The sequence below is a fragment of the Muscardinus avellanarius genome (assembly GCF_963383645.1).
Source record: "Muscardinus avellanarius genome assembly, chromosome: 7".
In the NCBI taxonomy this organism is placed as follows: Eukaryota; Metazoa; Chordata; class Mammalia; order Rodentia; family Gliridae; genus Muscardinus; species Muscardinus avellanarius.
This window is the reverse complement of record NC_137793.1, coordinates 82,195,675-82,219,202: the sequence shown is the minus strand read 5'-3', so window position 1 is coordinate 82,219,202 and position 23,528 is coordinate 82,195,675. Positions and strand designations below refer to the sequence as shown.

The window sequence follows — 23,528 nt, the reverse complement described above, 5'->3', positions numbered from 1 at the left end:
TTTGCCCAGCCAGCTCTGAATGGGTATGACTGGCACACAAAAGATCCCAGACAATGTCTTTGAAGAAGAGCCCTGGGGCTCCAAGGGATGCATGGGTGATGGGCCCAGGCCCCACGCTTTACACAGCAGCTTTTGGCCCTGTCAGCAACACGCCTTTGTCTCCCCTTCAGAAAGCTCATGGCAAACAATGATGCCTGGAGAAAGGGAAGTCAGCTGGGGACTGCGTGTGGCACAAAAGGCCGCCACCCCACCCATTGTGACCAGGAGGAGAAGTCATGAGGAGAGTGACACAAGCAGCGTGTGCCGAGGTGACAGCCACCATGGCCTGGCTTCCAGGGCACCTTGGCTCAGCAGAGTGGGAAATGGCAGCCTTTGCACTCTTCTCCCCTGAACCTTCTTGCAGGTCTCTGAATGGCAGGTGGGGTGCTGTGTATCGGCCAACTGAATTCTTAGAGAAGTCCAATAAATCGCTACAAAGGGAATGGTTAAGAGCATAGGTCTAGAGTCTCAGGGTTTTGAATTTTAATCCCACGCCTCTACTTAGTAGAGAAGCAATGTGACCCTGGCAAGCTACTCAGTTTGTTCATATGTAAAATGGACATCATAGTAATGTTTACTTTATAAGGACGGATGGGCTTAACTGAAAATAAGAAACCAATTATATGAAGGCTTAGCATATAGTGAGTGTTTAGCTTACAGTAGACAAAGAAAAAGAAAAGAAAAGAAAAAGAAAGAAAATAAAGTGGCATGCCTAGAGAGAGGAATAATATGTAAGAATTGAGAGCCCAGGCTTATTCTTCTGTCTTGTTAGAACTTCTTAACCCTGGGCCAAGCATTTTGTGGGTACCTGGCCTTCCTGATGAACAGGCTCTAGTAAGACTCCCGGACACATGGAGCGAGGGCTCAAGGCTGCAGGTCACCCCAGAGCGAGGCTGCACGGTCAGGCCAGGCAGAAGCTTGGTTGGACTCTTGCCTCGGGGATCTGACCCTAACACCAATTTTAGGTTCTGCTTATGAAATGCTTGTGTGCTAGGGGGAGGTAGAGGTCAGTCTGAAGCTTTGCATAGAGGGAGTATTCTTTCCTAAGATGTAGAGAAAAGTGCCCAAGACGGAATTCAAACACCTGGATTCTACTCTTTTTTTCTGTTGCTAAGAACTTTGGTGATTTTGATTTTGAACATATCACTTAAACTTTCTAGGCCTCAGCTGTCTATCTATAAAATGAAACAATATGTCTCACTGCTCAAAGCCAGTAGGCTGGGCTGGTTTTTTTTTGTTTTTTGTTTTTTTTTAGGTCCTGCTTAGCTCTAAAATCAAAGATACACATTCATGAGATGTCCTCTGTTCTTATGGTGTCAAACCCTCTCTCCTGGGGATGCAAACCCTTTGGCAGGATCCCAACTCCCCAGCTTCTCCCCTGTTTTGGCTGCTGTCTCATGTACCACCGAAAAGTGAAGCATGGGAGAATTTCTGATTTGTTACTAAAGCCTGTTGCTGATGTCATTTCCTCTTCTGGATTAGATGGAGACAGTCAGCTGGGGGCACTAGCCCTTGCATAGGAACCAGAAGACAGTGCAAGAGGGTGGTAGCTGATTGGGACATCAGAGGCACCAGCTCTGGAATTTCTTCCTCACCTTGGAGGCTAGAGGCCTTTCTGAAGGCTGATTCCTTAGAGAGGGGTTGAATTCCAGGAAGAGATTCAGGAGAACATAACTCCAGGCTCATCGTCAACACCTTGCATATGTGTATATGTCCTGATTCCATCTTCTAGGAACCATGCGTTTTTGGCTTGATTATCCTGGCTATACCAGAGACCTAGGTGTATGTTGGGCCCATCTCCATCCTGAAATATTTACAGTTCTGCCTCCAATTCTTTTATCATTTCTTGATTTACTATACGACCCCCAAGTAAGTCTGTAAGCTCTCTGAATGTCAGTATCACCATCTGCAGCTGAGCAGAGAACTATCCCAGCCCTTCTTGATCATCTGAAAATGATGCGGGATTAATAAACCGACAGAAATAAGGAGAATTAGAATTTGGGCCTTTGGAAGAAAAATGTTGTATGAGTTCAGGAGTGGTAGTAGTAGTAATGCTAGTAGGAGTCACACTAAGTAGAAAGGCCCTAAAAGCGGCAATGGCTACTGCTTATCAAGCATTTACAGTGTCCGGCTCTATTTTAGGTATTTTACACCCCCCTGTCTGGTCTGATGAATAACCATCTTGCAAAACAGGCACTAGTGGTCCAGTTGAGGATACTGAGGTTTCTCCCAAGATCACACAGTTCTTGTGAGCAGGGCTGTGCAGCACCAGGATGTTGTGGTTGGCTTGGAAGCAGGCAAAGGGAGAGAATGGCTCTTGTTTAGTTGATTCTGCAAAGCAGCAAGAGCGGAACCCGCACTTCCCCCAGTCCCGCCCTGGGGAGGGGGTCAGTACATATTGTTTGGTGATATGGGACTCGGAAAGCTCTCACTGGTGACTAATGCAACTGGATGCCAAAGTCCAGCAGGATTAGATTAGTTCGGCTCAGCTGGGCCAGTCTTCTAAATATTTTTTCCCATGACTCAGGGCTGGGGGCAGGGGGCAGGATTCTCTTCCTCCATGTGACCTTGCAAACATGTCTCTAAAAAGGGGACTGATCTGACAGCTTCAATTCCTCAAGGGAGCCAGGGAAGAAGTAGGATTTGGGGTAAAACTCGATAATATTAGTAATCATAGAAAGCGCACTTGTGCCAAGCACTATATTAAGTACTTTTTATATGAGATCTTATTTAATCCCTACAACAAATATGCAGAGTTTATTACCATCCTACTTCACAGAAGAAAAAAAAAAGCGAGGCTCACAAGTAACAATAGTAGTAATATTTAGTGCATATTTGCTCCCACTCCATACTCCGTGTTTTACATGAATTATTTTTATGCTTTTTTTACACTATCACTTATAACCTTCTTTGCATAGCATATATTGTGCTTACCTGTGGTTTATTTCTGTCATCCTACATTAGGATGCAATCCCCAATAGAGAAGACATTTTTAAAAGTTTTGTTCACTACTATATGCCCAGCCCCTGGCACACAGTAAGTACCCAATAAATATTAGTTCAATAATAAATTCTTTCGTTTATGCTCGTCATAATCTCATAAGGCAGGTATGTGGATTGTCTTCACTTTACAGTTGGAAACTGCCGTTCAGAGTTTACACTGCTGGTAGACTAGATTCAAGACTGTATCTGATAACCCATACCATTTTCATTATGCAAATTATCCCTATCTGAAGGCAAGGGAATAGGGCAGGTAGTCTTTGGAAGACTCTTCTAAAATATATTCCCCATATCCACAGGTAGGCAAGGGTTAAAGGCCTAAAGAACATGCAAATATATGGTGTCCATTTTCCTATTGGCGAGAGCTGTAAACACTAGCCCCTTGATGTGTGTGCACACAGAAGCACACGCACAAATGCGTGTGTGTTGCTGGAGATCCAACCCACGGCCTCATGTATGCTAAGAAAATATTCTATCACTGAGCCACGTCGCCAGTTCAACACCTTGACCTCTTAATAATTTTGCATGGCCTATATAGGTCACTTGGACTCCGTGGTTTTGAATCACTACCTTCAACCCTCCTGTCCCCAAAACACAGTTCCCTGTGTTTCACCTGACCTACAATAAAGCCCCGAGTGGCAGGGGCTCCCTTTTGAACTGTGCTAAGCAGCCGGCTGAACACACAGCCTGATGCCTCATATAGGAATTATCCAAGATTATATTACATAAGAGGTTGCACAAAAGGTGCAAAAAATAAATGAGCCCGTAGTTTCTCCCCTTTCAGAATGGCTCTGCAAGATCAGAGCCTCCTTCTCTTTCGAGTTAGCTGGGGCTCTACATAGAAACAATGCCCTCTGCCCACACCTGTCATGATGGAGCCGGAGATGTGCTGGCTGGGTTGTGTGTGTGCTGGGGATGGGGGCTGGATTTTGTTAAGTATGCTTCCTTTGTTGTGCCAACCAAGTGCAGCTTTTCCCAGCTTTTGGAAGACCAGTTCTCCAGACCCAAGAGGCCTATAAAACAACAAAACAAACAGCGAGTTTGGTGGTGGGAGCCTGGGCAGGGAGCCAAACTCATTACTAGGGATGTGCTGGTGAACTACTGAAGCCACCATCCCACCTCTTCCACGCAGGCTCTGGGGGAGGGAAGAGGGCGTTTGCTCCCCACTACCCCACCACCCCAGGGCCCAACGTTGCTGACATGCCTGAGGGGGGCCACGATATCAGCGCAGAGGTCACAAGCCTCAGGACAGCGCTATGTTTCCTAGGATTGGCCTTCAGTCCTGACTATTTATTCAGTCAAGGGTTCACACTAGGGCGAGTGAATCATTTCCACCCAGAAGAATGAGAGGCTATCGTTTGGTGGGACTGGCATGGGAGAAAGGCATGGCTCTCAGCCTCTCATCGGATTTGGCCTTCGGTGAACCAAGGCAACTCCACCCCACAAGAGAAGCCAAGAAGCAGGTTAGGACCTTCTGGGCATTAGGGGGAGGAGGTCTGACCACCAGTGTCAACACTGCCAGTGGAGGGTGGAGTTGGGCATATAAACTGGGGCAAGATATCTAATAACTCTGTGGCTCAGTTTTCATCATCCACACAATGGAAGAGAGATACAGGGGCCATCGCCATACTTAGTTTAAGTATTTGAGGGAGTTGGGGTGGACAGTGGAAAAGTATTCTGTAAATAGTGTTATCAAACAGCTGGGCACTACCCCCTGGGCTTGGGAGAGGGAACACTCGGTGCTCCAGATGGATTCTTTTCAAGGTCTGAGCTGCAAGAAGCTCACGGTTTCCTTGGCTTTGCTTAGTAAATCATTTCCAAGATTATATAGAGAAGAATAGGATGGGGATGTCAGGGTTTCCCGTGGGCTGGTGGAGACTGGAGACCTCGTGTTGGTGGGTTCCTTAGGGGAAAGCAGAAAGAATTTTCCTTAAGGATTTCAGAGACATTTCAGGGGGTGCCACTAACTACTGGGAAAGAAGGCTATGTTAAAAAAAAAAAAGTCAGGGCTCTCCAAAGAGCTTGGAAATTCTCTTATGGATTTGCAAAAATGTCCCATACATCCTATAAACAAACAGAGGGCTGATGGGGGAGCAGCGATTACCTAGGGCTCTATACCTGCCTGGCTTCTGCACACAAATACACCTGGGTCACCACATCTGACCCAGGTGAGGCAGCTGGCCGTGAGCACTGCCCGGAGTCTCTAGGCAACCAGGTAGATGCTATCCCCTTCCTCCTGCCAATGTTTTTGAGAGTACCACCCTCCCTCTTCCAAATGTTGTTAACCACAAAACCACCTCTTCATACAACCCACCAGAAGTTCTCTTGTTTCCTTGAACCCTCATGCCACTGTCACTCCCAACTGACCCACCCCACACATCATGGCCCCCATCCCATACAAACTAGCCATATCACCAGGGGTCACTCTTGGTATCTGATTCCATGCCAATCAAAGTGGGGTCTGGGATAGAGTTGGAACCCTATACATTTGAGGAGAATTTAATGATGCATAATAGGTGAGAGATGTTGGCCCTGGCATGAGGGAGGAGGTGGAACGCATATGAAAAGAAAGGTCCCTGCCCTCCAGGATCTGTGTCTCTAGAGAGGTAGACATCTTAGCAGCTGCCTCCATGTTGGATGCTGGGGCGTGTGAGGAAGGTGCGATTCACAGTGGTTGAAGGGATAGGGCAACTAAGGCACAGGTCACCAGCGCTGGAGCAGTAGGCAGGGTTTCCAGGGTGAAGAGGGAGCAGAGAGCCAACTGCTTCCTGGGGCCACAGGGCTGGACTCCCACCCCAGCTTCTGTGAGGAGCCCTGCAGGCATGTGAAATTAGGGTGGAGGCTGCTGTTTTATCCCCTCCCAGTGGTGGAAAGCAATCAGAGAAGTTTCACCCTGAAACCTGAGATAGTCCTGCCACCCATCATCCTGTCCTACCTGCTTAGCGGGGCCCCTTCCCTCCCAGGCCTTGTGACCTGGGTTTCCATTGCCCTCAACTCCTCCTTGGATGCTGGAAAGTCATATTTGATGAGTTTCTGGTTCCTGGAGCCACCCTCTTTCCATCCGCATTGGTATAAGCTCCAGGTCACTCGCAGCCCGCTCTTAGCCAGAAGAGGTGTCACTAGTGAACTCTGCCCAGGTCCCAGGGCATTCCATTTTCCCTCCCCTAAGCCCTGCCCCAGGCCTGCCTGCTGTCCTCATCTTGCTCTTACCACACCTTGACCATGCCAGGCACCTGCCCTCTGACCCTGAGGTACTTTCTGCCATCCTGAGGATGGGACAGAACTCATCCTTGACTTCAAAGCCATATCAGGTGCCCTGGCCTTCCTCCCTTTATTCCTCTTCTGTGGCACAACCATTCCCCTTTGTCACACACTCCACTGAAGGGTCAGAGAATCAGAGGCAGCATCACAGGAGTCCATGTGGGAGTCCCCCTCCAGCATCCCTGATTGGATATTTCCACTGACCAGGAGCTTGTTTCCTCGAGTCAACTCTTTTCATTATGCAACAGTTTAGTTATAAGAAACTTTTCAGCTGGGCGTGGTGGCACACAACTGTAATCCTGGCATTTGGGAGGCTGAGACGGGAGGATGTCAGCTGGAGGACAGCCTCAGCTACTACTTAGTGAGATCCTTTGCAACTCAATGAGACCTCGTTTCAAAATAAAAAATAAAAAAATAATAAATAGATCTGGGAGTATAGCTCGGAGGTAGAATGCCCCTGAGTTCAATCCTCAGTTCTGCAAAACAAAACAAAACAAAACAAAACAAAAAACCAAAAAACAAACAAACAAACAAACAAAAAACTCCTCTCCTTTGCATTAAAGAGAAAGTTACTTTACTGCAATTCCTTCTGACTGGCTCTGTTCTGATCTCTGAGGCCACAATGAATAAGTAATTCCTCTTCCATAGCTTACTGGCTAAACATGTAGACTATTAAGGCTCAAGTCCTACCTCTGACATTAGCTTGTTGGGTGGTACTGGACAAATTTCTTTACCTTTCTTGGCCTCCATTTCCACATCTGGAAAATTGAGATGATAATAGCACAAACCTTATAAGAGTTATATCAAGATTAAATCAGATAATAGATATGAAGCTTTTAAGACAGCACCTGACACATAATAAGTGCTCAGTAAATTATACTGTCTGGAGAGAGACGTTTTATGTCCTGCTTTATTTACTTTTCTTCCTTCCTGGGTTAACAGCTTTTTAAGAATATACTCCACATAGCACATCCCCACATCCTTCCCACCTTTGTTTATCTTGCACTTTAGTTTGCATAACACTCTCTCCTGATGTTATCTCCGCTGTAAAGTGGAGTCCTACTGCTCGGACCTGGAAGCTGCTCTTAATGTGGTGAGGGCTAATTAACTTTGCTGACGTTCTATACCCAGTTGGCTCTGATGACCTTGTGGTCAGCCCAAACCCCAGGATCCTTTTCACTTGTACCTCTTAGGGCTTAACACTGCCTAGGGCTCTACTTCACCAGCCTCCTACTCGAGCCTCCAGAGATCCTCTGCACACCCAGACCTTCCTAGTGTGTACCGTGCACTTCCTCTGTGTGGTACCCAAGGTCCAGAATGTCTTTTGTCCTCAGTTCTGTCTCACTCTGTCTTTAAGCAGACCCTGGCAATCCTCAATAAAGCCTCCCAGAGGGGCACACTGTGGTTGGTAGTTTCCTTTGAGCTGTTCCACCCTTGTGGCTATCCTCGTATCCCCTGGGAGGCACACTGACCCTTAGCCTATATACACACCACACATCTAGATTTTGAGGTCCTGCCCTTATTCTGCATATTGCCTTTACATGCTCTCGGCTCAGAGGGCGGTGGGCCTGCTCTACAGTATCCCCATGTGTCTTACAGAGTATGTATGAGCAGGTACGGGACCTGGCTCTTAAGAGCACCTTGTGGTCATTCCACTCTGGTGAGTCTCCGTGTCCTCTCAGCTTCCCCACTCAGGGACATCCTGTTCCTAAGGGCCACCATGGATGAGGGCCCGACAGCCTGACAGACGCCTGGCCAGGCGGGGAAGAAGTGAGTAGCTCTGACACACCCGCCTTCCCTCGCCCTCTCCAAACTCTTAGCTATTTTTTCTTTATTTTCCTTCCTGTGTTGAAAGAGCTATGGAGCCTGGACCATGGTAGGGTTTCCTGGGGACATTCCACAAATTCCTCCTGGGCTGTTTCTCTGGGGAGGGTGGGGGCAAGTGGCTGGGTAAATGGGAGGCCAGTGGGAGCGGGGGTGTGAATATCAGGTACCTCAAAGGCGTGTGGGTGGAAAGGAAGGGTATGAGTTGCAGAGGAGGAAGGAGGGGTATTATGAGCTCATAGAAACAGCCCAAGAGAGGACAAGAGAACAGTGAGAAAGAGCAGACACCTTGCAGGTTGGAACAAGCTGTGGGGACCACGCCCCCAGCCAGGCCCTTGAACCCGTTGACTGGCTGCCACCATGACTTATCTGCTGGGGCCCCTACGGGGCTGAGAGAACTTGGCCAGGATGGGTGTGTGGCTTGGGCAGGCACCAAGGACTCCCTGTGTGTGCTGCGGAGAGGCACGGTGCTATGGGGAGGGTCGGTACACGGTTCCTTGAAGCCTGGCTGGGTCCTTCTTCCTTTACTCATTTCTCCTTCATCCATTCAGCCGAAACTGATGATCCCTTAATTCAGATCTAGGGCCAAAGAGAGCTGGAAGCACTGGCCCCTGGCTGAACTCCGTAGCAAGCCTGGACCTGAAGGGTGTTCTTCATTTCCATTCCTGGGCTACATAGCTGCTTCCTTAAGTAAAAGGGTACCGAATGGGGGGTCAGGACAAGTGGTAACTTGTCCTAGATCTCTATGCTTGGACAAGTCACGTTTCTTCCATAGGCCTTAGTTTCCTTGAATAATGAGGGTCAGGTGATCTCTCAGGTTTCCTAGGGAAGGGTTCTGTTTCTCAAAACTGTTGTGGGCTATCCCATGAATGAACACTTGGTGAAGGGGTTAAGGAGGAAGGAGGGAATAAATATGAATAAAGAATGATCTTCAAGAAAATGATCTTCCAGTGGTAGGCATGGCAGTGTATGCCTGTAATCCTAGTACTTGGGAGGATAAGACAAGAGGGTCATAGGTTTGATACCACCAGTCTCAGCAACTTAATAAAACGCTCAGCAATTTAGCAAGACTCTGTTTCAAAATATAAAATAAAATAGGGTTGAGAGTGTAGCTCAGAAGTAGAATGCTGCTGGGTTCAATCCATAGTACCATACCATACCAAAAAAAAAAAAATCCTTCCTTTAATAAAATTTTCAAAATAATAAAAGAGATGGTGACACAAATTACCTGGACCAGTGACTGAAGGTATGGGAAGGGACTGGGAGGGTACTGATCACCCACAGAAAAGTGGCCCCTTGGGCCAGGTGAATTAGTAAGAAGAGCCCCACTGGGCAGATGTCTAACCCACAGGATACCTGGTAGGATCAGAGGCTAGATTTCAACCCCAAATTGGCCCAATGCTCTTTGACTGGCATGATTTCCCCAACTGGATGTGACCCTGGCTGAGCAGAGGAGCAGCCAGCCTCAGGGGTCCAGGTAGAACTGTGTCTGGTAGAATGTGCCACTTTCCAATCTTAGTGGGCTCACAGAACCTTTCCTTCCCATTTTCATTTTAGGAAAGCAGATGGAAGGGGCCTCACTCATTCTCCCTTCAACGGGCTGAAAACCAAGTCTGGGTCCACAGCCCTGGGCATCATGGAGGACACAGGGTGAGCAAAAAGAGACCTCATTTCCAAGAATGAAGAAAATGACAAAGGGCTTTGGTATCATGAGACCCAGAGAGGTCGGGATGGCTTCGCGCCTTCTCATAAGCCAGCAAAGAACCTGTTCTTTTACCTCCTCTGTGATGAATCAGAACAAACAGAACATGGAAACTCTTCCTTAGACTTCCTCCCACGTGCCCCCCTCCTACAGTCCAAACAGCAGCCCTCCCAAGACTCTAAATGGATTAGGAAGAGAGCTCCAGGGGTGATGTCAACATCAAAAGGTGCGACCCAGCAAGGTCTTACATGTGCCTTGATCCACAGGTGCCAGGGCTTTGGCGAGGTAGCAGAAGTTGGGCTTGGGAAAGGGGGATTATCTGGGACCGGAAAGTATGTAGCTACTATAATCCTACATAATGAACCAGATTGCGCTCCCTTTCCTCACCCTAAGCACTAGGCAAGCAGATACATGCTGCTGGCTTCAGCTTGCCACACCAGAGGGCTCGGGCTCCCAGCCCCAGACAGTTTCTTCCCTCCAGCAGGCAGAGGAACCCAGGGAGGCAAAGGATAAGATGTCTACTTCATTCTGTAGTTCAGATTTGGCAAAGAGATGGGGAGGAAAGAGGCTGTGATGGCAGAAAAAGACAGGTGAGCAGCCTCTCACCTGGGAATCATACCATCAGACAGCAGCACCCACCACTTGTCCTACGCTTTTAAATTGAGACCCCTAATTTGCTTCAACCAACTTCTTTCATTTCCACAGACTGTTGACCAAGACAATCTACTCTATACATTCTGGGGAGGGATTCACAATGCCAGTGACTCATCATATAGATAATAGAACATCAGTTCTGTTTGACTTGGGAGTAAGGCGTGATTTTTTTTTTTTTCTCCTTCAGGCAGGGTATATACCTTCCTAATTCCTTGGGGTATGGAAATATTGAAATATGTTTGTATTCCTTAGACACCTCTTGATTGATGGCTGGAAGATACAAATAGAAGATAAGCCACAATATTAACCCCTGCCTACCTCCCCCTTCCATGTTCTTCCCCTCGCAAATACCAAGAGTTGCCAGTAGTAAAAACTCCACCAACATTTCAACATTCCTGGGCTTAGGAGCTGACTGGTGTCAGGGCAGCCAAGTTTACAGATTCTTACCTTTTTCAGCTTGCCACTCTTAGTCCCCACAAAAACCACACTGTAGCCATTGTAGACGTAGGAGGCCACGGAGGTCATGCGGTCCCGGCTGGTGGTGTAGAGCGTCAGGCCCTCCACTGGGGTTGAGCCTCCAAGAGGCTGGTTGATGTCCAGTCCACAGAAGTTATCGTCAATGGGGACGGGCTGGAAGGAAGAGAGAAAATTAGGGTGAATAGCAGTGAAGGCATGGAGGAGTCATTTCAAACTATCCCACCCCAGCCCCACCATGGCCAGCCCCAGGACACGAGGCCTCAGGCATGGGGATTCAAGGGGCCAAAGTTCTTCACCAACTGACCCACATAGCACACACTGGCTCCTGTGGCAGCAGATCAAAGAATGAACAGCAATCTTCTGTGTACCTGGTCTCACCTGCGCCTACCTTTCTGCAAGGTGAAGCAGGCTCAATTTGTAAAGTTGATCGCTTGAATGCACTTTCTGATTATTTTAATGTCCTTGTGGGCCCCTTTCATTCTGTGAGGATCTTCCTATTTTAGACAAAGGTCCCCTCAGACGATATCAGCCTAGAGGCAACTTTGCCAGCCTGGAGAGGGCTTCTCGTTTCTATCTCTAGCAGGCTAATATTTCTTAGACTATAAATTATTTGGTGGGAGCATAAGGAAATTTTAAGTCACTTAATGATCACTGCTACCTGATAATACTTTGGAAGTATAATAATATCGAACACTGCCTTCTACTTGATAAAAGTTAATCTACATAAGTCTCAGTGTATTTTTTCATTTGGAATAACACTTTCCCATTTTTCTGATAGAGTTATGAAAAAAGAGTGTGCGTGTGAAAGAGTTTCATTATGTTGCACAACTATTTCCACTACTGTGCACTCTAATTCTTCAAGTATGTTCAGGAAACACGATTGAAGGATATTTCTTCCTGTTCCCCTCCTTTTGAAGGGAGTGGCGGTATGGCCGTATAAAGAGTCTCTATCAGGAGGGCTGGGCCACCTTTGTAAGGAGATCACCTTGTGCAAGTGAAAAAAAAAAAAAAAGCTGAACAGAAAGTAGGGGGCCTGGATCCTACCCTCTGTTCCACTGCTGTCATCTTGGGCAGCAGCATTCTCTTTTGGAACTATTAAAGGGAGCATGAAGTGGATGATTTCTAAGATCTCATTCTGTTAGAGAAGGGAGGAAGCAGAGGATGCATGCCTCCTGAGAATGGGGGCTGCTGAAGGGTCTGCATTCTCTGCTCAGTGCCTGCCATGAGGCTGGCCCTGATGGCTTCTCCAAGGCACCCCAGTTGGCTGTACAGCATGGAATCTGGTACCAAAGGCTGCAGAATCCAGGCTAGAAAGAGCCCTGCGTCCTGGGACAGCTGTTTCTTCTGGGCTTGGAAAGGCAGAGGAAGAAAAGAAGAGGAAGGAATTGGCTGTCTGGAGAAACAGAGAGAGAGTATCAGGGAAACACTGCCCTCTGCTCCCCTCCACCTCCTTTCTCGCCCTCACCCGGGAAAAGCAGGCTGACACATCACTTGTTGACAGCCTCATTTCCTTGGAATAATTGGCTTATAAGCTACAGCATGTGCCATGTGCTTTTTTTTTTTTTTTTTTTTTTTTTAAAGCCAGGGACTTCCCTGCCATTCCCTTCTCAGCTCCAAAGGGAAAAGAAACTTACTTATTGTGTGTGGCTTCTTGGTATTTTATAGAGGGCGGCTGCTCCTGCTACTGGGAGAAATGCTGGTGCTGCATTGGTATGTGTGTCTTCTTTAGGGAAAGAAACCAATTTTCAGGTTAAGGATGACCTTGAACTCTGGGTGATATGGAGGCCCACAAAGAGGAAGGAACAGGCTTCTCAGGAAGGGCGCGGGCTGCTCACGAGAGCACTGCATGTTTAGTGTGTCTGCATGTTTAGCGACATTGCATTGGTGCTCGAGGTCAGCCATGGTGGGAACATCTACACCATAGGATTTGACAAATGCTGCCCACTAAGGCTTTCCCCTCCCTCCTCTACCTGCATAGAGCCAGCTATTTACTATTTACTAGCACATCCCGGGGCCAGTAATGGAAACTTCTAGCTCCATAGAAAGGCAGGTCAGAGTAATCAGTCAGTACTTTTTACATTTTCTACTTCTCTTCCTCATCCTACATTGGAGGCAGTAGCTGCCCTGGTAAGAGGCGATCCACAGCCCTGTGACCTTGATGTAATGCGTGCCCTCTCTACGCCTCCGTTTTCACATCTGTAAAGTAGGATTGGACTAGGCAAACATTAAGCTTCCTTTGAGCTCTAAATCCTCGACTCTATGCCTTCAGTTTTTTCCTTCACGTCCTCCAGGAGTTCATAAAACCACAGAGTCTGGGCATGGGTGTGACCCAAGCCAGCTTTTGAGAAATGGATGCAGAAGCAAAATGCCTTGTTGGTAATTGTGGATTTCTCTACATTCTTCCTGACTTTAGAGTCTCCAGTATAGTACAGTAAGTGGTTTGCTCTGAGCCCAACCTCCTGAGGTTGGCTGGTATTTCTTTCTCGCCTCGATTCCTCTCTCTGTTCCAATTGGTTAGATACTCCCAAACATCTGTACCCTTTTAGTTTTGTTGGAATGGAGACAGCTTGGAGTACGACTTTCTTTAGAGGTGGGTGGCTAAAACAGAAGGAATTTGAACTCAGAAGACATCTGGGCTAAACTAAACTCAAATCCCTGCTTTACCATTCATAGTTACATGGATCGAATTAATTTACTCAGTTTTTATGAGGTTTTGTTTTTCCATCTGCAAAATGGGGATGATTATTCTTGCTTTATAGGGTCACTGTGAAAATCAAGTAAGATAACACTCAAGTTGCTCAGCACAGCCTTTAGTACATAGCTGTTACTCAACAAGTTAATAGTCTCTTTCCTCCTCCCTTTTCTGAGGGCAAAGCTCAGATCCTTAACCCGAGAGTACTATGTTAGTCCAGAGATTGTGTTAAAGCTAAGCTTGGGCACCAGAGCATGTTTTATTGATCCTTAATGCCCACAAAAGCCACCAAAATATCTCTGGGTCCCCTGACTCTGGGATTCTTTGGACTATATGGACTTTTAAGGGGCCTTCCCCTTGCATCCCTGCTGTCAAGGCCACACCACACAGTCCTGGTTCCTCTGGCTCTCAGCTCCCTGCCTGTCCCTTTGCTGTCCTTTGGTCACTAGCCCGGACTTGTCTCTGTACCACCACTGGAGCAGAGCCCGGTGTCCTCTTCCTCTTTCCTCTGACTCAAAAGCAGGCAGGAATCAGCAGTTTCCTCCTGACAAGGCCCCCTCTGCGCTATTGGGAACCCTGCTGGACTCTGCAAGAGTTAGGTTAACCCTTACATTTCCTCCCAATTGGTTAGGATCATCCATCATAAAATTTCAGTGCTGAAAAGAAATTTGGACATTGTCTGGTTCAGCCAGCATCCTCATTTTATAAAAGTAAAATAACTAAGTGAATAACTGACTATTATTATAATTAATATTAATATTAATAGCTGCCCGTTTATGGAATGCTTATTATGTGCTAGGTATTGTGTTAAGTATTTTACATAAATTTTTTCTTTGATCCTCATAATAGCCATGAAAAGAGGGTAATATTTTCATTTTAAAGACAAAAAAAAATTATACCTTAGACCAGGAGCATAACTTAATCAATCAATCCCTAGCTGTCAAAGTCATATAGGGCATTAGTGATAGAACTGATTCTTAATCTAATCTATTAGACTTCAAAGCCCATTGCCTTAACCATTATCCTACAGAACCAAGTTTACGGTGATAGGAACAGAAGCATAGCCTAGGCATGATGCGTATTCTTTCTCAAGAAGTGAGTTTTGGTTCTAATAGTAGACTCCCTGGATTTAGAGGACTCAGAAGGCAGGTGTGTGGGTACCAATCTGTCCCCCTCCCGGGCTGTATATTCAGAGCCCATAGCCCTTTGCACAGAAAGCTATTTTTAACACTCGTGACATTCTCAAACAGTTGACTAACATGCCAGGCATGGTGCTAAAATTGCCATGTATTTTCTCATTTGATCATCCCATGAGGTGGGTGTTATGATTTCCACTTCACAGATGAGAATGTAGAGATGTTTAGTTGCGCCTGAAGCAGGAAATAGCACAGATATAGTTTAAACCCTGGTCTTGATCACAGAAGCCCAAATTCTTTTATTTTTGTGATACTGGGGATTGAACCCTACCTCCGAGATATACCCTCAGCCCGATTTTTTATTTTAAAGCAGGGTCTCACTAAGTTGCGGAAGGCCTCACTAAGTAGCTGAGGCTGGCCACGAACCCAGATCCTCCTGTCTCAGCCTCCCAAGTACTGGGATTATAAGCGTGTGCCACTACGCTTGGCCCCTTTCTTTCCTTCTTTCTTTCTTTCTTTCTTTCTTTCTTTCTTTCTTTCTTTCTTTCTTTCTTTCTTTCTTTCTTTCTTCCTTTCTTTCTTTTTGTGGTACTGTGGATGGAACCCAGGGACATTCTATCTCCAAGCTACACCACCAGCCCTATTTTTTATTCTTTATTTTGAAACAGGGTCTCACTGAGTTGCAAAGGACCTCACTAAGTAGTTGAGTAGCTGAGGCTGTCCTCAAACCTTGATCCTCCAGTCTCAGCCTCACAAATGCTGGGATTACATGCATGTGCAACCATGCCAGGCTTCCAAATTTTTGATAACAGTATTTTGTTGTCTCTCTTTTCTTCTCTCTCTCTCTCTTTCTCTCGCTCTCATTTCTCACTAGACTGTGAAATTCCTGAGACTAGCAGTGTAGCAATCATGATTTTCTATGTTTGCCTCCCCAGTGCCTACTTAGTACAGTGTCTGGCACTAAGATTATTTTCAATAGCCTCTTGTTAAATAGATGGTTAATGGATGGGTAGAGAGATGCAGAGAAGTAAGGATGCAGGAAGGAAGCAAAGGAGGAGAGATGGGTGGATGAAGAGACAGGTAAATGGATGAACAGATGCATAGATGGAGGCATGGGTGAATGAAGGGAAGGAGGAGAAAAAGATGAAGGGAAGAAGAGAAGGAAAGTGAATGGAAAGGTAGATGGTAGAAGGATGGAAAGATGGAGAGAAAAGGAAGGAGAAGGATTGGATGGAGAGAGAGATAGACAGGTGGAAGGATGGGTGCACACAGTGCACACTTTAGTGGCAGCATCTTGACCTACCAGCAGGTGCTTATCCCTGAAGTCTTCTGCTGCCCTCAGGTTTAAAAGCCTTTCCTCCTTATCTTATGTACAGATTCCTGATTCTTCTTTCCTAGTTTTAAAGCTATCAGTCAAGCTTGATCCCCTTATTTCTCCTCTAACTCAGACATCCAATGCCCACTGGACTCCCTCGCTTGGCATCACAGTGGCCCACTGCCTGCGTATGCACCATCTGGTCCCTTCCCGCTGACTGGCCTCACCTCCTACTGTTCTCTCTCACATACTTTGATGAGGTTGGAGTGGCCTCCGGGCTGTTCCTCAAACACTCCAGGCACACCCTGAATTCTTTGCACTTGAGGCTCCCTCTCTAAAATACTTTTCCCTTATCTTGCCCAGTCTGCTGGAACGCCACTCTCTCAATGAATCACTCTTCTCCTCATCCCTGTTTAATTTTTCTCTACACTAGTGATCACCATTTGGCAGACTGCATGGTCTCTGTGTTCTTTTGTCTTGCCCCATAGAAGGTAAGCTCTATGAGAGCAGGGAGCATGACCGTATGGTTCAACACACCCATAAAAGCATTTGTCTTGATGTAGGCACACAAAGCATCTACCTAGAATAATTTAATGAATCAATAAAAATGCCCCAAGGGTCTGGTACAGGTGAGACTTTGTGTTATTGGCTGGATACCACTTGGTAACCCGAGCCTAAGACCTGTCTCACTCCAGGCCCTTGGGTGTCAGAAAGCAGGGCGTGCAGAGGGACAGGGAAGGGGCAAGGGCTGAGCCTGGGGTGAAGGGGCAGCAGAGCAAGGGGAGCACCTGCTTACCGCCTTGGTGCACTGGACGTCCTTCCCCAGCAGCCAGTTGAGCTCCAGGTTGCCCTCGCCCTGGTAGCAGGACTGCAGGCGCTCCTTGATCTGCAGGTTGATAGCCCTGATGGGGAAGGCACAGAGGGCGGAGTCGTCCGGCGGGTGATGGTACTGCTTCTGACCCTTGGAGAAGATGGCAAATAGCACATCGTCTTGGCTGCTGATATTGAAGGCCTGGGCCAGCTTGTCCCCGGGCTTGGCGAGGTAGGCGGCCTGTAGAAGGCGATATTCCACCCCAGCACGCGTGCAGCCAAAAGGCAGGGACACGTATGAGTGGAACTTGGGGTCATCCTTGCAGAGACGCACGATGCGGGAGGTGTAGAAGAGGTCTCCTGCAGAGTTGATGGCCACGCCCTCGGGGGTTTCGGGCTGGACAGTGAGGAAGTAGACGAAGCCCCCACTGGCGAAGCCATAGATGTAGAAGATGTCAAAGTGGGAAACCAGGGCCAGGGTGTCTGAGGGGATCTTGATGAGGGAGGAGACAAAATCGCTGTGGAGCTCGTAATCAAGCATGGCAGAGGACTCGGGGTCACGGGGCAGCTTCCGGCTGGACAGTGTAGGGAAGTAATCCTGCTTGCCGTCCACTGCGGTGCCGATGAAGAGCTTGCCATCCTCCCCCTCTGAGCGCACGATTACGCCGTACATGGTGCCCGTCTTGTTGACGCTGGACAGGTAGTGCTCCTTCTTATGTGACGGCTCCACCAGGATGAAGAGGTCGTCCAGCCGCAGCAGCTTGCAGACGCCTTGGTACAGGCTGCCGCAGGCCAGCAGGCGGTTCTCCGAGTAGTCAATAATGAGCAGCTTGTTGACGTTGTTGGTGAGGGTGAGCACTTCACTGCAGGGCTGCACGATGAGGGGTGGGTAGCAAGACTTGTTGTCCTCTTCTGGCCCTGTCTTGTGCGCCACCTGGATGGTCAGGTTGCCTGTTAGCTTGTAGACCCTGTTGATGGCCCCCACGTACACTGCCCCCGTCACCTGGTGGACAGTCAAGTGGTTGAAGGTCCAGTCTCTGTTCTCAGAGTGGAAGGTGCTGAACTGTGGCATAGTGGCCTCTGCGGGGGCCAACAGTATCCAGACCATAGAGAGCAGGACCACAGACCAGCCGTCCACCTGCGCAGCCCGTGGCCAGGGACTCCTCTGTTCCATCCTGTGAGGGGCCAGGGCGAGGAGACAGCTCCTCTGTGTTCTTCTACTCCGCTTTCCTGGGTCTGGAACCTCACATGGTTCTGGAAAACACAAGGCAGAAGGGTCAGATGAAAATAAATTCCAGGAGGTGAGAACAGGATTGCTCAACCCAGGGTCCCCATCTTGGCTGCTCTGTGAGTCTCTTCCTTCTGCTTTTGGTTTTTCTATTTTTAACATACTCTCTCCCTCTTAGGGATGCTTAGGGAATCCTATTATCTATTTTGGTCTCCAGCCTTTACGCTATAAAATACTTTTATTTTTTTTTTTTAACTTTACAAAGCATCTCTATTTCTGGCCTCTCAAGACATCGTTTTATCTCTCCGAGAGGTTAAAAGACTGTTTAAGTTCACCCAGGCAGTCATTGCCCAGGTCAGACTGAAGCCAAATTTCCCTACCCAATCTTCACATCCTACCCAGGCAGGGGAAAATGTCTCCTGGTTTTTGAAACTTGTGTCTGAAAGGCCCACCCTGCTCTCCAGGGAGTCTGATATCACAAGTAAAATACCTTCTCACTTCTCCCTCCCGTTGCCTGACACCTCTGTGCCCACCTTCTCTCTGTGTTTTGTGGTCAGTGGGAGGGAGGAGAGCTGGTCAGTGAAATAATGCTCCCCTCGGCCTCTTCTTCAGAAAGAAGAATCTCTGATATTTAGCTGTTAGAACCTATTATAAAGGGAAATATGTGGTACCACTAAGACCAGGGTTCCCATATGTCTGGAGCCTGAAAAGCCCCAGGAGGTGGGCAGCTCACTCGTCTCCCCTGGACAGGAGGACTGACAGCCCCTGCCTCTCAGGAGCCAGGCAGCCATGTCCTGGGGATAGTGCTTCCTCTTCTGCTTCTCTGTAGGTGAAATAATCAGGGAACAGGGCTCCTGCTAAGGGGACTGGCTATTTGAGTCCAGCTCCGGTCACCTGGGCAGGAAAATCATGAGGAGGAGCAGAGGGAGGCAGGTTGAGAATCAGCCTTATTCTGCCACTGCGGGACCTTCTGACTGACCAGGCATGCATGAAACCAGTCGCGGGCCTTAGTGACCATGTCCCAAGCCCTTCCCCAGCCAGGGCTGCTTTAGTTCTGTCTGCTTTCCAAGGAAGCTACCCAGAGAGCAGGACAGGACTCATGGGGGCAGTCTGCAGAGATTCCCCCCCACCCCCAGCCTCAGGCAAAAGGGGCTGGAGGTCAGAGCAGAGCCTTCAGTGTTCACTATAGTCAATTTGCTCCTGACTTTTTTTTTTTTTTTTTTGTGGTACTGGGGTTCCTGGAAACCCTTCTACTTCCGGGCTACAGTACCAGACCTATTTTATACATTTTTTTTCTTTTTATTATTTGGAAACAGGTTCTCTTAAGCCAGCCTGTTTCAGTCTCCCAACTGCGGGGATTACAAGCGTGCGCAACCACGCCCAGCACTGCTCCTGACTTTTAAGGAGAGGGGCTCGCAGCACCAGGAGGAGGGGACAGAGAGCCTCTCCTCTTTTCTCCAGCTGGATAGAGCACTTGACGACCTTCTCAGACAAGTCCAGACAGCACTCTGGGCATCCGAGGAGGCAGGAGCAGAAACACTCCAGCAAGGGATGGAGAATGTGCTTTAAGGCAGCCACTCCTCAATTTGGCCGGCCTGTGTTATAATTGGGACAGATACCACTTTGAGAATTAATCCCCTCAGTTTTTTTTCTATTTTTAGAAACTCCTCTTCCATTGCCTCAACGGTCCATGCTAAGCCTGGCAGCCACCGTGGTACCAGGAGAGGTCCCACCTGACTGCCCCCTCCAGTCAGACTCCAGCAGGGTGTTCTGGGGTGACTCGGGAGGCCCCAGGCTTCCTTGGAAAAAGGAAAGCAGCCGCAGCTTGTGGCGAAGGCTGACCTCAGCCACTCCGCCACAGCCCTTCCGGCCCCACGCGCACACCGGCAAAGGCTCCCAACAGCCGGGGCTTTCGGTTTGCAAACCAGAGGTTATTTTTAGCCATGTCCTGAGGCCGGTAGCAGGACGTGAATTCCTCAAGAGGAGCTGTAGAAAGGAAATAACAGAATCCACGGATTCTCCAGCTGGACCAGGAATTACAAGAGGCTGTTCTCTGCATGCCCCCTCTCCCTGGATAGGAGAGCTCCTCTGGCCACAGGTGGACAGCCCTGTGCTCCCCGAGGAGAAGCTAATCGTCAGCACTCTGTGCTTGGGATTCTGCGTTTTAGAAAGTGCTCTCTGAAGCACAATTACACTGAACTTGCACACAGTACACTCCTGTCTCCCCACAATATACATGCACATAAGTGTTGAGCTCTTGGAGTAGAGGAAGTTAGCAGACAAATCCTCAGAGGACGTGATGTGAGGTTAAAAATCAATAATCTCACCTCCTTGCTCTACATCCTTTGAAGACACAGTTTGAATAGCCAGTGGCTTTTGTTGTTAACTAAAGTTTAGGAATAAAATTGGGACCTCGGGCAAGTTGTGTCTCATCCCCTTTTCTGGTAGAATGGGGATAATTATGGTACCCGGCTCCCTGGTTCTCACGAAAGTAAATGTGATAATGCAGGGAGACTCACTGGCGGGGCGGCTGGTACGCAGTGAACGCTTCACTTAGGTTAGCTGTCATTATTATCACTGAAGCCTCCCTGGGAAACGGCACTTGAGAAATCCTCCAGAGTGCCTCACTCATTTCTCCTTTTGCTTGTGTTCTTCCTTTCGATGGGATGAGCACCAGGCTCCCCTGACCAGTGACTCAGCCTGGAAAGCAGATGGGAAAAGGGGAAGTTCCAAGGTGATCTTCTCTGTTGTACTGCTGCGCCGGTCCCAGCATAGCCTCTCCACGGGATGCGGGGAGGCTGGCAGAGTGCAGGTTTTGGGAGCTGGACTCAGAATGAGACACCTGGCCTGATGCCTAGAATCCATGGGGTCACAGCACAATAGGGAGGGTCGACGACTCAGGAGCCCTGGGTTCCACTTGTGCTGAATTGTTACTCATGAATTGTGTTGTGGCCCCCCTGAGCCTACTTCATGATCTAAACATCAAAGATATTTGACTTAGTCAATCTGTGAGATTTCTTCTTTCAGATGAAATGATGCTTTGAAGCTTGAGCTCTTTAGTTCCTGGAGTCTAGGCTTCCGATTGACACTGAGGTCCTCCTAGCCTACCCGGTGAGGTGGATTAGTTCAGGTGTTCTCCATGTACCACTGCAGCCAGCTGTTCTCTCTTGCCCCCAGGGCAGCATCTGTTCAGGGACAGGTTGCTCCTGGCGACCAGCCATGGGATTCATCCTACCTGCCCAGCAGCAGCGTGCCCTGGAACAGCTGTCCCTGGACAGTGGAGTTAGGAGGAAGTGTGCTCTCCTGCAGGGAGGGATGGAGAGGAGGTCTGCACCCCAAATGGGGAATGTGGCTTTCATAAGGGTAATGGCCGAGAGGCCACTTGTGTGCTTCTGTCTTTCCACGCCAAAGCTGGAGTTATTAAGTAGCTGTCCCGAAGCAGGGTCTGTGGGCAAGCATCAGGCTTTTGGCATTTGTACAGGGCAAGGGGGAGGATGCCTAGTGTGTGCCTCCGATGCATGGCAGTTTGGTATCATGGTGAAATACATGGGTTCTGGACTTGGGTACTTGCATTTAAACTGAGCTTCAGCTGTGTAAACTTGGCCAAAGTTCTTGTCCTCCTGGGATGCCACCTCACTGTCCGTATAAAATGGGTTTAGTATCAGCATCCGCCGCACAGGGTATGATGATGAAATCAATTAATACCTATAACACGCTCAGGAAACTGCCTGGCCAGTTTTAAGTGTTCAAGGTACAGCAGCTCTTATTATTAGTGACTTGTTTATATTTCCAGCACCTCTCCTCCATCAATCACATGATCTGCTTTAGAATGAATTTCCACGTTCAGTTTGGTAGAAGCTAGTGGACCGTTCATGAAGTTTGTTGTCTGATGCTTTCTCGAGAGCTGAAACTGGCCTAGACCTTTCTTTTACCAGCTCCCCCACCCCACCTGACTCCTCTTTCAAGTTCTCCAACCATGGCACCCTGTTCCAGGACGCTCACCTTATCTGCAGAGCCTCCCAGGACATCTTACCTGAAATGCTCCTGAATACCAGGGAAAGGGCACGCTTGCCTCCCAGGGAAGCAAGCACCACTAAATATTTTATCCAGAGGGCCTGATGACACCATCTCCGCTATCAGGATCCAGGAGGCAGGTGTTGGTGACGGCCAGCGAAGGCTGATACCTTCCTGATCAGCCACTGCAGGCGGCAGGGACAAAGCCAGGGAACTGACAATCAGGCATCTCCAGCTCAGCTCTCTCCTCCCTGCAGTCAGTCCTGTTCTACTGCCCTTGGCAGGAGGTCTGGGGGCCCTGCCTCTGCTTTCACTTGGCCTCCCTTATGAAAAGAAGAAAAGCTGGTGGCAGCAGGACTTAGGTGGATATGATTTTCCCAGTTGAGTCCCAGTTGATGTCAGTAGATCTCACCCGGTTGGACCCGTCTCTAGCCCCATCAGTACCGTACTCTCCATTGCCACCACTATTGTCACCACCACCACCATCACGTCCAGCATCGTCCTGGTGCTGAGGGGTTTCCAAATAGAGTAAATGTTGCCTTTGCTACCACTGTACCCGTGCGCATGGCAGAGCCAGATGGGGGAGAGAAAGTAAGCACAGACACTGAGGCTATGAGGTTGGAGAAGGAGCTGGCCGCTGCTTTTGGGGTTCACTGCCTTCTCCCTGTCCCATGGAGGAGGGGAGTCCATTCTTTCCCCTGACCTCCTATCTCATTAGTTGCTCTTGGAGAGCAGGATTTCAGGATTATAAAATAACTCCAATCCATCACTATTTTTTTTCTTCAGATGAAGAAACCAAAACCAATACAAAAGAAACAAATTGTCCAAGGTGACTCAAAATCAGGGACAGACTATAATCAGAACCCAGACCTGGTGACAAGAAGCCGCTAGCACTCCCCCCTGAGAGAAAGAAGGGTCCTTGGACTTGGTTATGTTCTGCATGCAGGCTGTCCTGTCTAGTGGGAAGAAGTCCTCTTTGATGGTGGCTTCAAGAAGGCAGAAGGGAGTGTGGCCCTGGGATGGGAAGGTGGTACTCAGGGCAGATTAAAAAAGGATCAAGAGGGAGAAAGAATGAAAGACACTGTTAGAATGGCCCTCTTCCCTGCCAAGGAGACTGACCTCTGACCTCCTCTAGCCTCGGTGGGCAGGTCCAGGCAGATTTCATACTCAGGAATGTCACCTACATTGCATCTTGGGAGCTATATTGTCCTCTTCCACCTCCCCTGGGTTATAGATAACCTCATAGACAAGTCCAATTTAGCCTAAGCACAGAAAGCTCCTGCTTCCAAAAGAGGGCTGCAGCAGAAGGGACTGAAGTCAGATAGCAAGGGGCATATCCTATCCCTGGAACACACTGTCAAGGAGATTGTGGAATTT

The 23,528-nt window shown here is 48.3% G+C and overlaps 1 protein-coding gene across 1 annotated transcript in view; it reads right to left on the bottom strand.

The window, feature by feature from the left end:
- The window catches only part of PLXNA2 (plexin A2), a gene marked incomplete at both ends in the record, with an annotated part of 192,311 nt that extends 174,228 nt beyond the window's left edge, over positions 1-18,083 (bottom strand). The window contains 2 exons of the mRNA XM_080699264.1: positions 10,927-11,109; positions 16,896-18,083. Coding sequence (XP_080555390.1) covers positions 10,927-11,109; positions 16,896-18,083 — 1,371 coding nt within the window. The remainder of the gene's footprint in view (positions 1-10,926; positions 11,110-16,895) is intronic.
- Positions 18,084-23,528: the final 5,445 nt, after the last annotated feature.